Genomic DNA, 13,844 nt, shown 5'->3' on the forward strand with positions numbered 1-13,844 from the left:
TTTCCAAATTCAACAGACATGCACCTGATAATAGATCCTTTCCAATTTGATTAATTTCTCTAAACTCTGAATAGAATAGGAATGGAGTTATAATCCTACTCAGGCTGGTTATAGGCAGACTATTAGACCCTTAGCATAGCCCATATCGCCCATCTATCCTATTTAAAAAGGACTGAAGACAGAAACATATAATTTGGTTCCATTTCAACATATTTATTAGTGCTGTAACATATATAAATTAAATCAAATTGCCTAGTATACAGCAAAACTAAGGCTATTGCACAAAAAACATGGACATCACAAATTCAGAACCACTGGACAGCAACATAATAAACTAAAGCACTGATCATTGGAAACGAGATCAGAATGACTGCTAAAGGCTTGATCCATACATGTAATGATATATGTAGCCTGGCCTACAAAACCAAAACAATCCATGTGTTCAAATCAAAAGGCCTGATTAACACGTCATCAATAATGCAGCCACATCCCGAATCCCCGGTGCCGACACATTCAGAAATCAAAAGATGGTTTAGTATTTAGTTTAAAAGCTCTGACGAAGGAACACTTTTCAAAATAAGCACTTTTCAATGAAAAGCCTACATTTGAACACCACCGCAGAAGCTTCGCTATACAGCATCTTCCCAATTAAGTAACCTCGTTTTGTTGTTTGGCTACTTGAAGAAAACCCGGCACTATCATTCGCAGCCCACCTCTTCCAATGCACTGTGGGAAAGTGTGAATCGGATTCTACTAGATGAACAGCCTAAATGACTATAACATCCTGGCATTTAAACCATACTTGATTTAAGAAAATTCACATACTATAACTAATTTTATTTTCACATATTGAGGATGCTCTGTTTCCCGCTATTCATTGAGTTCGCTAGTACGTCCCCATATCTAACTGATCAGCTGTTGTCAAAGCCGAAATGAGTATGACATCCAGGCTTTTAAAGTATACTCAATCTTCAAAATGTCACGTACTATTAAAACTACATTTTTTCACATACTCAAACGGCCTACTATTTAGGATGCAAGTACGAGTATTAGGTCTCTCTCACCCGTCACCCCAAACAGGAAGTTGAGAATGAGCAATACGTCCTGTATTTCTTCTACTTGTAGTCCTTCTACTTCCTGTCCATCGACTTCCTGTCCATGTGTTGAACTCTCTCCATGACACAGACAGCTAATCCTCCCGTTCTCGGCTCAATACAGCACAACATCTTCAGCAAGACCACTGATGCCCTCTCCTCCATGCCTTCCATCCATCTCCCCATCCTCCCTCTCCTTCATGCCTTCCATCCACCACCCCTTCCTCCCTCTCCTCCGTGCCTTCCTGGTTGTTTTTCTCCTCGTTTATTTATTGTGTATCGACTTGCTGGGATTGATTCGGCAAAGCCGCCTATCTCCCCATCTCCCCCCACCCATCTCCATCTCTCTCTTTCTCTCCCTCCCTCTGTCTCTTACTCGGACAACTTTAATTAATCCAGCAGTCTCCCCAGCGCCACGCCGAGTGTCTTGAGAAAGAAAGAGGAGAGGGGAAGAAAGAGAGGAGGAAGCGAAAGAGAGAAACGGCAGGCTGACCTATAATCTGCCGTAATCCATATGATTAGAAAGAGAGACACCTTTCATGGAGAGAGAAAGGAGGACTAACTCTCCCTCTCGTAGAGAATGAGAGTTATGAGAGAGGTGGGAGGGAGAGATTAATAGGAAAGTGGAAGACATAGTAGATACAGTGTCTTCAGAAAGTATTCACACCCCTTGACTTTTTCCACATGTTGTTGTGTTACAGCCTGAATTTAAAATGGATTAAATTGCGAGATTTTTGGGGGGTCACCGTCCTACACACAATAGCCCAGAATCTGAAAGTGGAATTATGTTTTCAGAAATTAGTTAAAAATGAAAAGCTGAAATGTCTTGAGTCGATAAGTATTCAACCACTTTGTTATGGCAAGTTGCATGGACTCACTCTGTATGCAATAATAGTGTTTAACATGATTTTTGAATGACTACCTCATCTCTGTACCCCACACATACAATTATCTATAAGGTCTCTCAGTTCAGCAGTTGAGCAGTGCATTTGAAATACAGACTCAACCACAAAGGCCAGGGAGGTTTTCCAGTGCCTCACAAAGAAATGCACCTATTGTAACGTCCGGGGTGTAGTGGAGGAAGAAGTCAGGCGCAGCAAGCAGCGAGTTCAGGGTAGTGATATATTTATTACACCACACCGGTGAAAATGACGCCAACTCAAAGAAATGCCCCAAACAGGGGGAACTAAACAGTTCAGCAAAACACACCATACACGAACAACCGTGACTTACAGTCGAGTACTAACGTATACTGAAAATAATCCCGCACAACCAGTAGGCGGGCCGGCTGGTAAATAAAGCCCAACCAATAAACCTAACTGAACACAGGTGCAACTAATAAACAGACAAGGGGGGGGGGAGGATCAGTGGCAGCTAATAGGCTGGCGACGTCGACCGCCGAGCGCCACCCGAACAGGAAGGGGAGCCACCTTCGGTGGGAGTCGTGATACCTATTGAAGACATTGAATATCCTTTTGAGCATGGTGAAGTTATTAATTACTCTTTGAATGGTGTGTCAATACACCCAGTCACTACAGAAATACATTCGTCCTTCCTAACTCAGTTTTACGTTAGTGTAATAAGGCACTAAAGTACAACTGCCAACATTTGGCAAATAAATTAACTTTATGAGAGCGTTATGTTTGGGGCAAATCCAAAAAAACACATCACTGAGTACCACTCTTCATATTTTCAAGCATTGTGGTGGCTGCATCATGTTACAGGTATGCTTGTCATCTGCAAGTTTCAGGGAGTTGTTTAGGATAAAAAAATAAATGGTATAGCTAAGCACAGGCAAAATCCTAGAGGAAAACCTGGTTCAGTCTGCTTACCAACAAACACTGAGATAAAAATTCACATTTCAGCAGGACTATAACCTAAAAGAAAAGGCCAATATACACTGGAGTTTCTTACCAAGACGACATTGAATGTTCCTGAGCGGCCTAGTTACAGTTTCGACTTAAATCAGCTTGAAAAACTATGGCAAAACTTGAAAATGTTTGTTTAACAATGATCAACAACCAACTTGACAATCCAGGTGTGCAAAGCTCTTAGAGACTTACCCAGATCACTGCCAAAGATGATTCTAACATCTATTGATTAAGGGGGTTGAATATACAAATCAAGATACACAATATATACAAAAGTATGTGAACACCCCTTCAAATGAGTGGATTCGGCTATTTCAGCCACACTCGTTGCTGACAGGTGTATAAAATCAAGTACACCGCCATGCAATCTCCATAGACAAACATCGGCAGTAGAATGGCTTTAGTGAAGGGCTCAGTGACTTTCAACGTGGCACCGTCATAGGACGCCACCTTTCCAACAAGTCAGTTTGTCAAATTTCTGCTCTGCTAGAGCTGCCCCAGTCAACTGTAAGTGCTGTTATTGTGAAGTGGAAACATCTAGGAGCAACAACGACTCAGCCGCGAAGTGGTAGGCCACACAAGCTCACAGAACAGGCCCGCAAAGTGCTGAAGCGCATAAAAATCGCCCGTCCTCGATTGCAACATTCCCTACCATGTTCCAAACTGTTTGTTGGGAGCTTCATGAAATGGGTTTCCATGGCCGAGCAGCCGCACACAAGCCTAAGATCACCATGCGCAATGCCAAGCGTCGGCTGGAGTGGTGTAAAGCTTGCAGCTATTGGACTCTGGAGAAGTGGAAATGTGTTCTCTAGAGTGATGAATCATGCTTCACTATGACATTCCGACGGATGAATCTGGGTTTGGTGGATGCCAGGAGAACGCTACCTGCCCCAATGCACAGTGCCAACTGTAAAGTTTGGTGGAAGAGGAATAATGGTCTGGGGCTGTTTTTCATGTTTCGGGCTAGGCTCCTTAGTTCTAGTGAACGGAAATCTTAACGCTACAGCATACAATGAAATTCTAGACGATTCTGGGCTTCCAACTTTGTGGCAACAGCTTGGGGAAGGCCCTTTCCTGTTTCAGCATGACAATGCCCCTAGGCACAAAGCGAGGTCCAGAAATGGTTTGTCAAGATCGATGGGAAAAACTTGACTGGCCTGCACAGAGCCCTGACCTCAATCCCAACAAACACCTTTGTGATGAATTGGAACACAGTCTGCGAGCCAGGCCTAATCGCCCAACATCAGTGCCGACCTCACTAATGCTTTTGAGGCTGTATAGAAGCAAGTCCCTGCAGCAATGTTCCAACATCTAGTGGAATGCCTTCCCAGAAGAGTGGAGGCTGTTATAGCAGCAAAGGGGGGACCAACTCCATGTTAATGCCCATGATTTTGGAATTAGATTTTCGACGAGCAGGTGTCCACATACTTTTGGTCATGTAGTGTATCTTAGTGTTTTATTTTTGTTTACTTTTTTTTTTTTTTACAAATGTTAGAATTCTTTATCCAATTTGACATTAGATAATTTTAGTTGTTAGTTGACAAAAATCTATTTTTATTGAACTTTGTAACAACAAAATGTGGAGGGGTCTGAATAATTTCTGAAGGCACTGTAGATATATATATACACAGAGAGAGAGAGAGAGGAGGAAGTGAGCAAACAAATGGTGGGAGAAATGGTTAAAGAGAGGAGATTGGAGAGAGGGAAGGGGAGAGTGAAATTGAGATACAGGTGAGCGAATGGTCAAAATGAAAGGAAGAGAGAGCGAGAGAGAGTGTCTGTCTGTAGCAGTGTCCAGGGTTACAGAGGGTCATAGACTCCATGTGGAGTAGGGGGTACTATATATTCTATATGTGTATGTGTGGTTGTGTGAGAGAGACAGAGAGACAGAGAGAGGGACTGTGTGTGCTCTTCTATGTGTCACCTTCTCCGTGGTCTTTAGTGACACCATGTTCATTTGCGAAACGGCCTGGTTGAGATTCAGGGATCGATAGAGCAAATAAAAGCAGGGCCTAGAGAGAAGGGGGGGGGGAGAGATACAGAGGACCAGGGCAGCCTGCACTCTTTCATCACCCATCCCATCATCACTCTCTTTCTTTCAGCAAGAAAACCCTATTAGACGAAAGCAGTTGTTGGCTGATACTTGTGGTTGCTGTTGTTCTTCCATTTTTAAACTGACTATGAAATGGCCTATTCAAAGCTACTATTCCTGGCTGTTTTTTTGGGACCTTTTAGGACCTTCAAGGGCAGTCATTGAGGGCTTTGGTTGTCACGGCAGCGGTCGCCGCAATGCTTTCAGGCGTCCGTTTAAAATCTGCATGGCTCCCGCAGTGTTGTGTAGCCCGAGGGGCGTTTTGTCAATATCACTCAAGTTAACATGTTACTTAGCATATCCCCCCAACACAGAGGGCTTACGGTCAAGGCTCTCTGACAACGCACAGACACACACACAGAATGCTTTTTACATCGACCCAGGTGTGGCGTCTTTATGGAAAACGATGCACATTAAAAAGGTTCAAAATAGAGGAGATGCACTCAACGGCATTAAAAAAGACAGAAAACTAAATTAATGTGGTGTTTACAGTGTTGTTAAAGATTCATTCTGCACATTTTTAAGAGGTGTCACTCAGTAATGTATTCCAGAGGCGTAAAGCTTTCTGTTCTCTCTCCCTCTCATTCTCCTCTCCCTCTTTCCCTCTCCTTCTCTCTCCTGTCTCCTCTCTCCTCTCTTCCTCCCTTCTTTCTATCTCCGCCTATCTCTCTCCCTCTCTCTCCTACCTCAAACAGAAAAAAATATGTTTTATTGTCAGATACACCGGATAAATGCAATGAAATGTGTTGTTTTACAGGGTCAACCATAGTAGTAGGGCGGGCCTGAAGCAAATTAGGGCACAATAGATTTTTAATTTTGTCGGCTCAGGTATTCAAACCAGCTACCTTTTGGTTACTGGTCCAATGCTCTACCACTAGGCTACCTGCCGCCCTTTAAATCAAGTAAATCGGGGGGGGGGGGGATTTAGTTATTCGTGGCAGAAGGGCACGCTGGAGGAAGCGGCGGAAGGAAGCGTCTCTAAAAGCGTGATCGCCCCAGGCGGTCTCTTCCTCTCTTCCTTCTCTCTGACGGATGGAGGGAGGAATGAAACGAGAGGAGGCTCCAATTGTCTTTTTCAAACACTGAGAATGTTTTAGTAAGAAACAAGGGCAGATTGCTCTAACACCTCTCTCTCCCTCTCCCCAATCCCTCTATTTCTTGTCCTTGTGTCTGTTTTGCAGTGCAGTTCAACTTGATTCCTGTGGGCCTGAGGATAGTAGCCATCCAGAGCACTAAGACAGGGCTCTACATTGGGATGAACAGTGATGGATACCTCTACACTTCGGTAGGGCAACCAATTATTATTAACGTTATAATGCTATAGATACCACTTCTACTATAGTTATAACATCTCTACACCTCGGTACGGCAACCTCTTATGAAGTTATAGCAGCATAGAGACACACCTACTCATTCAAGGGTTTTTCTTTATTTTTTACTATTTTCTACATTGTAGAATAATAGTGAAGACATCACAACTATGAAATAACACATATGGAATCATGTAGTAACCAAAACATTGTTAAACAAATCAAAATATATGTTATATTTGAGATTCTTCAAAGTAGCCACCCTTTGCATTGATGACAGCTTTGCGCACTCTTGGCATTCTCTCAACCAGCTTCATGAGGTAGTTACCTGAAATGCATTTCAATTAACAGGTGTGCCTTGTTAATTTAGGAATTGATTTCCTTCTTAATGCGTTTGAGCCAATCAGTTGTGACAAGGTAGGGGTGGTATACAGAAGATAGCCCTATTTGGTAAAAGACTAAGTCCATATTATGGCAAGAACAGCTCAAAAAAGCAAAGAGAAACAACAGTCCATCATTACTTTAAGAAGTGAAGGTCAGTTATTACGGAAAATTTCAAGAACTTTGAAAGTTTCTTCAAGTGCAGTCGCAAAACCATCAAGTGCTATGATGAAACTGGCTCTCATGAGGACCGCCACAGGAAAGGAAAACACAGTCACATCTGCTGCAGAGAATAAGTTAATTAGAGTTACCAGCAAGTAACAGACACATCTGCTCATCAACTGTTCAGAAGAGACAGTGTGAATCAGGCCTTCATGGTCGAATTGCTGCAAAGAAACCCCTATTAAAGGACACCAATAACAAGAAGAGACTTGCTTGGGCCAAGAAACGAGGAATGGACATTAGATCAGTGAAAATCTGTCCGTTGGTCTGATGAGTCCAAATGTGAGATTTTTGGTTGTAACCGCCGTGTCTTTGTGAGATGCAGAGTATCGGATCTCTGCATGTGTGGTTCCCACCGTGAAGCATGGAGGAGGTGGTGTGATGGTGCTGTGCTGGTGACAATGTCAGTAATTTATTTAGAATTCAAGGTACACTTTTAACCAGCATGGCTACCACAGCATTCTGTAGCGATACGCCATCCCATCTGGTTTGTGCTTAGTGGGACTATCCTTCATTTTTCAATAGGACAATGACCCAAAACACTCCACCAGGCTGTGTAAGGGCTATTTGACCAAGAAGGAGAGTGATGGAGTGCTGCATCAGATGACCTGGCCTCCACAATCACCCGACCTCGCCTAAATTGAGATGGTTTGGGATCAGTTGGACCGCAGAGTGAAGGAAAAGCAGCCAACAAGTGCTCAGCATGTGGGAACTCCTTCAAGACTGTTGGAAACACATTCCTCATGAAGCTGGTTGAGAGAATGCCAAGAGTGTGCAAAGCTGTCATCAAGGCAACTGGTGTACCTCAATAACAGTCTACACATTATCACCTGTACTGTTGTTATAGCAGTGTGTACAACTGTCTCCCCTGTAACTATTCCCCAGGTTGTTGATGTAAATCAGAATGTGTTCTCAGTCAACTTACCTGGTAAAATAAGGGTTCAGTAAAAAGTACTGTCAGACCCACAGAGAGGATGCAGTACCTGATGATAGAATATGTATTATCTCTATGGAACTGTTTGACAGTCATTGATAGAGTTTTCAGTGTCCCTACAAATCTGACAGTCTAATGCACGGTGCTGTCTGCGTCCTAAATGGCACCCTATCCCTATCGAATGCACTTTTTACCAGGGACTATAAGGTACTATATTAGAAAATAGGGTGCCATTTGGGCCGATCAACAGTGTACTGGTCCACAGCTCTTTAAGAGGGGTATTTCACCTTGATCTGGGAGAGTGGAGAGGGAAGGTAAAAAGAGAGATGCTCCCATCTAGTCTGCTGTGAAGTAAATAAAGAGTGCACGTTTCTATTTGAAGTAGATCTGTGCGTTCCCTTCAAAGTCGGCATACTGCCTGCCTACTGCCTGTCTACTGCCTGTCTACTGCCTGTCTACTGCCTGTCTACTGCCTGTCTACTGCTACTGCAGGAGCTGGGGTATAGAGAGGATTGGTGTGAAGTTTTTAAACACCTTGCCTTTCCGGCGGATCAATCTACACACACACTTTGATACACACCTTCACCCCCCCACACACACACAGCTGTAGAGGATATACTACCCAGGCATTCTCCAGACAGAAGAAAGGTGACCTATTTTCACAGGGGAAAGAACCACAAAAGAGAGAGAGAGAGAAAATCCCTTTGAAGAGAGGAAAAGAGAGGGAGCTGTTTTTTTTCGGTCTTTTTCCACAGTGTGAAGGAAGGCTCACCTCAAATTACCTGAACACTAGCTGCTGCTGTGGCAGTTTCTCACACCACACACACACACACACACACACACACACACACACACACACACACACACACACACACACACACACACACACACACACACACACACACACACACACACACACACACACACACACACACACACACACACACACACACACACACACACACACACACCTCCAAGTGACTCAGAGGACTGAAAGCATCAGAACAAGGGAAGGTGGTAGGGACTATAGCGCTTTAACACACAAAAATAAATAATATCTCAATGCCCCAGGCCGTGATAGGGGACATTGAGATATTATTGTACTGTCTTTCGGATGGGCTGTTAATTGTGTGTCCTGACTCTCTATGGTTACTAAAAATCCCATGGCACTTATCGTAAGAGTAGGGGTGTTAATCCGGGGGTCCTGGCTAAATTCCCAAACTGTCACCAGGTTGTCATGGTAACGATATGATATCATGCAGTGACACATTAGAACTTTAACTATTCTTCATAAGGCCAATATACACCGAGTGTACAAAACATAAGGAACACCTGCTCTGTCCATGAATCCAGGTGAAAGCTATGATCCCTTATTGATGTCTCTTGTTATATCCACTTCAATCAGTGTAGATGATGGGGAGGAGACCGGATACAGAATGATTTTTAAGCCTTTAGACAATTGAGACATGGATTATGTACAGTATGTGTGTGCCATTCAGAGGGTGAATGGGAAAGACAAAATATTGAAGTGCCTTTGAACGGGGTATGGTAGTAGGTGCCAGGCGCACCGGTTTGAGAGTGTCAAGAACTGCAATGCTGCTGGGTTTTTCATGGTCCACAGTTTCCCGTGTGTATCAAGAATGGTCCACCACCCAAAGGACATCCATCCAACTTCACATAACTGTGGGAAGCATTGCTGTCAACATGGGCCAGCATCCGACAACAACTTGTAGAGTCCATGCCCTGACAAATTCATGTGGTTCTGAGGGCAAAAGGGAGTGCAACTCAATATTACGAAGGTGTTCCTAATGTTTGGTACACTCAGTGTAAATACCATTCCAAGCTTCAAGATGGAATTCTTAATGGTGAAACTGCCACATCCATTTGTGATATTACAACAACAAAGAAGTTACTGCAAAAAATGAACACAGTTTTTCCCCCTCGGACATCATTGCACGTGATGCATACAGCAATATTAGTCTCAAAAAGACAGTCTGCCATCAAAATTGAGAGTAGTAATGGAAAGCTCCACTAGCCTGTTGGCGAGGATTCGTGTACAGTGCCGCATCTTAATTTGATGAACATGTTGTTGCAGGAATTTGCAAACTATTAAGTTTAAAAAGGCTTCTAAAGTTTGTAATTTCCACTTCAACATTTCAGACTTGATTTGCCCTAATGAAAAATGTATCAACCCCTACAAAAAATATCCATTCATTTTAATCCACATAATAATTCACATTTCCTGTTGCTGCAGGATTATTTTGCTGCTGTGTGAAACTGTGTCAAATTAAGATACGGCATCTGTAACATGTCTTACATCAGAAAGGTGTACAAGTGTAAAGTGAGTTAGGAAGGCGTTGATAGCCATAACTTTGGAAAGGAATATAGAAGGTAGTAGGCTGAGTACAGACTATTGGATTGCGTGTGTGGTTTTAAACAATTGATGTACAGTCGTGGGGTTAATTTAAGAACAGTCAATAACACACACACACGCGCGCACACACACACAACTGGTCCAGTAGTCTCTCAGCATGAATCATTAATGTGTCCCTATGGCAGACAGAGCCCCAACACACTGTCATTATGTTCTCCTCCGAGGCCACGCACACACCTTTCCTCTCCTCCACTCTTGTCTCCTTTAGCTAGAGAACACACTCTCTCTGCAGGAAGGCAAGTCAGGATCTGAGGATGTAAACAAGGATATAATTGAAAGAAGAGACCTTTCTGAGCAGAAAGTCTCTCTCAGCAGATCAAGGAGAAGTTAAATCATCCCACTTCAGACCTACTGCTGGTATTTCAGGATCACTCAACTAGAGAGAGCGAGAGAGAGCGAGAGAGAGAGCGCGAGAGAGCGAGAGAGCGAGAGAGAGAGCGAGAGAGCGAGAGAGCGAGAGCGAGAGAGCGAGAGAGCGAGAGAGCGAGAGAGCGAGAGGTCAATATCAAGAAACTAAAGTGGTGTCTTGAAAAAGTTCTAACAATACACAAATCAACAGAGACTTGACATGGAAACATTTGAAAGATTGAATCCTTGTCTTTTTAGCCTTAAAGTTAGTGTGTGTAACAGTATTGCTTCCATTCTTCTCCTCGCACCAACCTGGGCTTGACCCAGAGACCCTCCGCACACATCGAGAACAGTCGCCCTCGAAACATTGTTTGCAGAGCAAAGGAAACAACTATTTAAAGGTATTTAAAGAGAGAGTGACGTCACCGATTGAAACACCACTAGTGCACACAGCTGACTAGCTCGCAGCGTCACACCGGTTAGACGTGCATGTGTCTGCCTGCCTGCCTCCCTGTGTGTGTGACTGGTGGCATGGTAAAGTACTGGACTGGTTCCCTGGTGGGATGGCAGAGGACTCGTTCTCTGGTGGCATGGTACAGGACTGGTTCCCTGGTGGCATGGTAAAGTACAGGACTGGTTCCCTGGTGGGATGGTATAGTACAGGACTGGTTCCTGGTGGGATGGTACAGTACAGGACTGGTTCCCTGGATGCATAAAATAGTACAGGACTGGTTCTCTGGTGGCATGGTACAGTACAGGACTGGTTCTCTGGTGGCATGGTATAGTACAGGACTGGTTCTCTGGTGGGATGGTACAGTACAGGACTGGTTCTCTGGGGGCATGGTAAAGTACAGGACTGGTTCCCTAGTGGCATGGTATAGTACAGGACTGGTTCCTGGTGGGATGGTACAGTACAGGACTGGTTCCCTGGATGCATAAAATAGTACAGGACTGGTTCCCTGGTGGGATGGTATAGTACAGGACTGGTTCCATGGTATAGTACAGGACTGGTTCCCTGGTGGGATGGTACAGTACAGGACTGGTTCCCTGGTGGCATGGTACAGTACAGGACTGGTTCCCTGGTGGCATGGTACAGTACAGGACTGGTTCCCTGGTGGGATGGTACAGTACAGGACTGGTTCCCTGGATGCATAAAATAGTACAGGACTGGTTCCCTGGTGGGATGGTATAGTACAGGACTGGTTCCATGGTATAGTACAGGACTGGTTCCCTGGTGGGATGGTACAGTACAGGACTGGTTCTCTGGTGGCATGGTATAGTACAGGACTGGTTCCATGGTATAGTACAGGACTGGTTCCCTGGTGGGATGGTACAGTACAGGACTGGTTCCCTGGTGGCATGGTATAGTACAGGACTGATTCCCTGGATGCATAAAATAGTACAGGACTGGTTCTCTGGTGGCATGGTACAGTACAGGACTGGTTCTCTGGTGGCATGGTATAGTACAGGACTGGTTCTCTGGTGGGATGGTACAGTACAGGACTGGTTCTCTAGGGGCATGGTATAGTACAGGACTGGTTCCCTGGTGGCATGGTATAGTACAGGACTGGATCCCTGGTGGCATGGTACAGTACAGGACTGGTTCCCTGGATGCATAAAAAAGTACAGGACTGGTTCCCTGGTGGCATGGTATAGTACAGGACTGGTTCCCTGGTGGCATGGTATAGTACAGGACTGGTTCCCTGGTTGCATTAACAAGTACAGGACTGGTTCTCTGGTGGAATGGTATAGTACATGACTGGTTCCCTGGATGCATAAAAAAGTACAGGACTGGTTCCCTGGTGGCATGGTATAGTACAGGACTGTTTCCCTGGTGGCATGGTATAATACAGGACTGGTTCCCTGGGGGCATGGTATAGTACAGGACTGGTTCCCTGGGGGCATGGTATAGTACAGGACTGGTTCCCTGGTGGCATGGTATAGTACAGGACTGGTTGCCTGGAGGCATGGCATAGTACATGACTGGTGCCCGGGTGGTATGGTATAGTACAGGACTCGTTCTCTGGTGGCATGGTGTAGAAAAGGATTGGTTCTCTGGTGGCATGGTAGAGGACTAATTCTCTGGTGGCATGGAATAGTACAGGACTGGTTCTCTGGTGGCATGGTATAGTACAGGACTCGTTCTCCGGTGGCATGGTGTAGATAAGGATTGGTTCTCTGGTGGCATGGTAGAGGACTCATTCTCTGGTGGCATGGTATAGTACAGGACTCATTCTCTGGTGGCATGGTATAGTACAGGACTGGTTCTCTGGTGGAATGGTATAGTACAGGACTGTATTCCTGGGGATATGAAATAGTACCGGACGGGTTCTCTGGAGGTATGGTACAGTACAGGACTGGACTTGATCCCTGGTGGCATGAAATAGTACAGGACTGGTTCCCTGGTGACATGGAACAGTACTGGACTGGTTTTCCGGTGGCATGGTACACTACAGCACTGGACTGGATCCCTGGTGTTATGAATTAGTACAGGACTGGTTCTCTGGTGGCATGGTATAGTACAGGATTGGTTCTCTGGGGACGTGGTATAGTACAGGACTGGTTCCCTGGTTGCATGGTATAGCACAGAACTGGTTCCCTGGTGGCTTGGTATAGCACAGGACTGGTTCTCTGGTGGCATGGTATAGTACAGGACTGTTTCTCTGGGGACATGGTATAGTACAGGACTAGTTTCCTGGTTGCATGGTATAGCATAGGACTGGTTAACTGGTGGAATGGTATAGTACAGGACTGGTTCGCTGGGGGTATGGTATAGTACAGGACTGGTTCTCTGGTGGTTTGGTATAGTAAAGGACTGGTTCCCTGGTGGCAAGGTATAGTACAGGACTGGTTCCCTGGTGACATGGCATAGTACATGACTGGTGCCTGGGTGGAATAGTATAGTACAGGACTCGTTCTCTGGTGGCATGGTGTAGAATAGGATTGGTTCTCTGGTGGCATGGTAGAGGACTCGTTCTCTTGTTGCATGGAATAGTACAGGACTGGTTCTGTGGTGGCTTGGTAGAGGACTCGTTCTCTGGTGGCATGGTAGAGTACAGAATTGGTTTTCTGGGGGCATGGTATAGTACAGGACTGGTTCCCTGGTTGCATGAAATAGTACAGGACTGGTTCCCTGGTGGGATGGTAAAGTAAAGGAC

At 44.8% G+C, this 13,844-nt stretch overlaps 1 protein-coding gene across 2 annotated transcripts in view; it reads left to right on the forward strand.

Moving 5' to 3' along the window:
* The window catches only part of LOC139534506 (fibroblast growth factor 11-like), a 118,195-nt gene that overhangs the window by 70,873 nt on the left and 33,478 nt on the right, over nucleotides 1-13,844 (forward strand). For both annotated transcript variants that reach the window (XM_071333690.1, XM_071333689.1), the window contains one exon: nucleotides 6,239-6,342. In XM_071333690.1, coding sequence (XP_071189791.1) covers nucleotides 6,239-6,342 — 104 coding nt within the window. The remainder of the gene's footprint in view (nucleotides 1-6,238; nucleotides 6,343-13,844) is intronic.

This window comes from Salvelinus alpinus, chromosome 11, assembly GCF_045679555.1.
Source record: "Salvelinus alpinus chromosome 11, SLU_Salpinus.1, whole genome shotgun sequence".
Taxonomy (NCBI): Eukaryota; Metazoa; Chordata; class Actinopteri; order Salmoniformes; family Salmonidae; genus Salvelinus; species Salvelinus alpinus.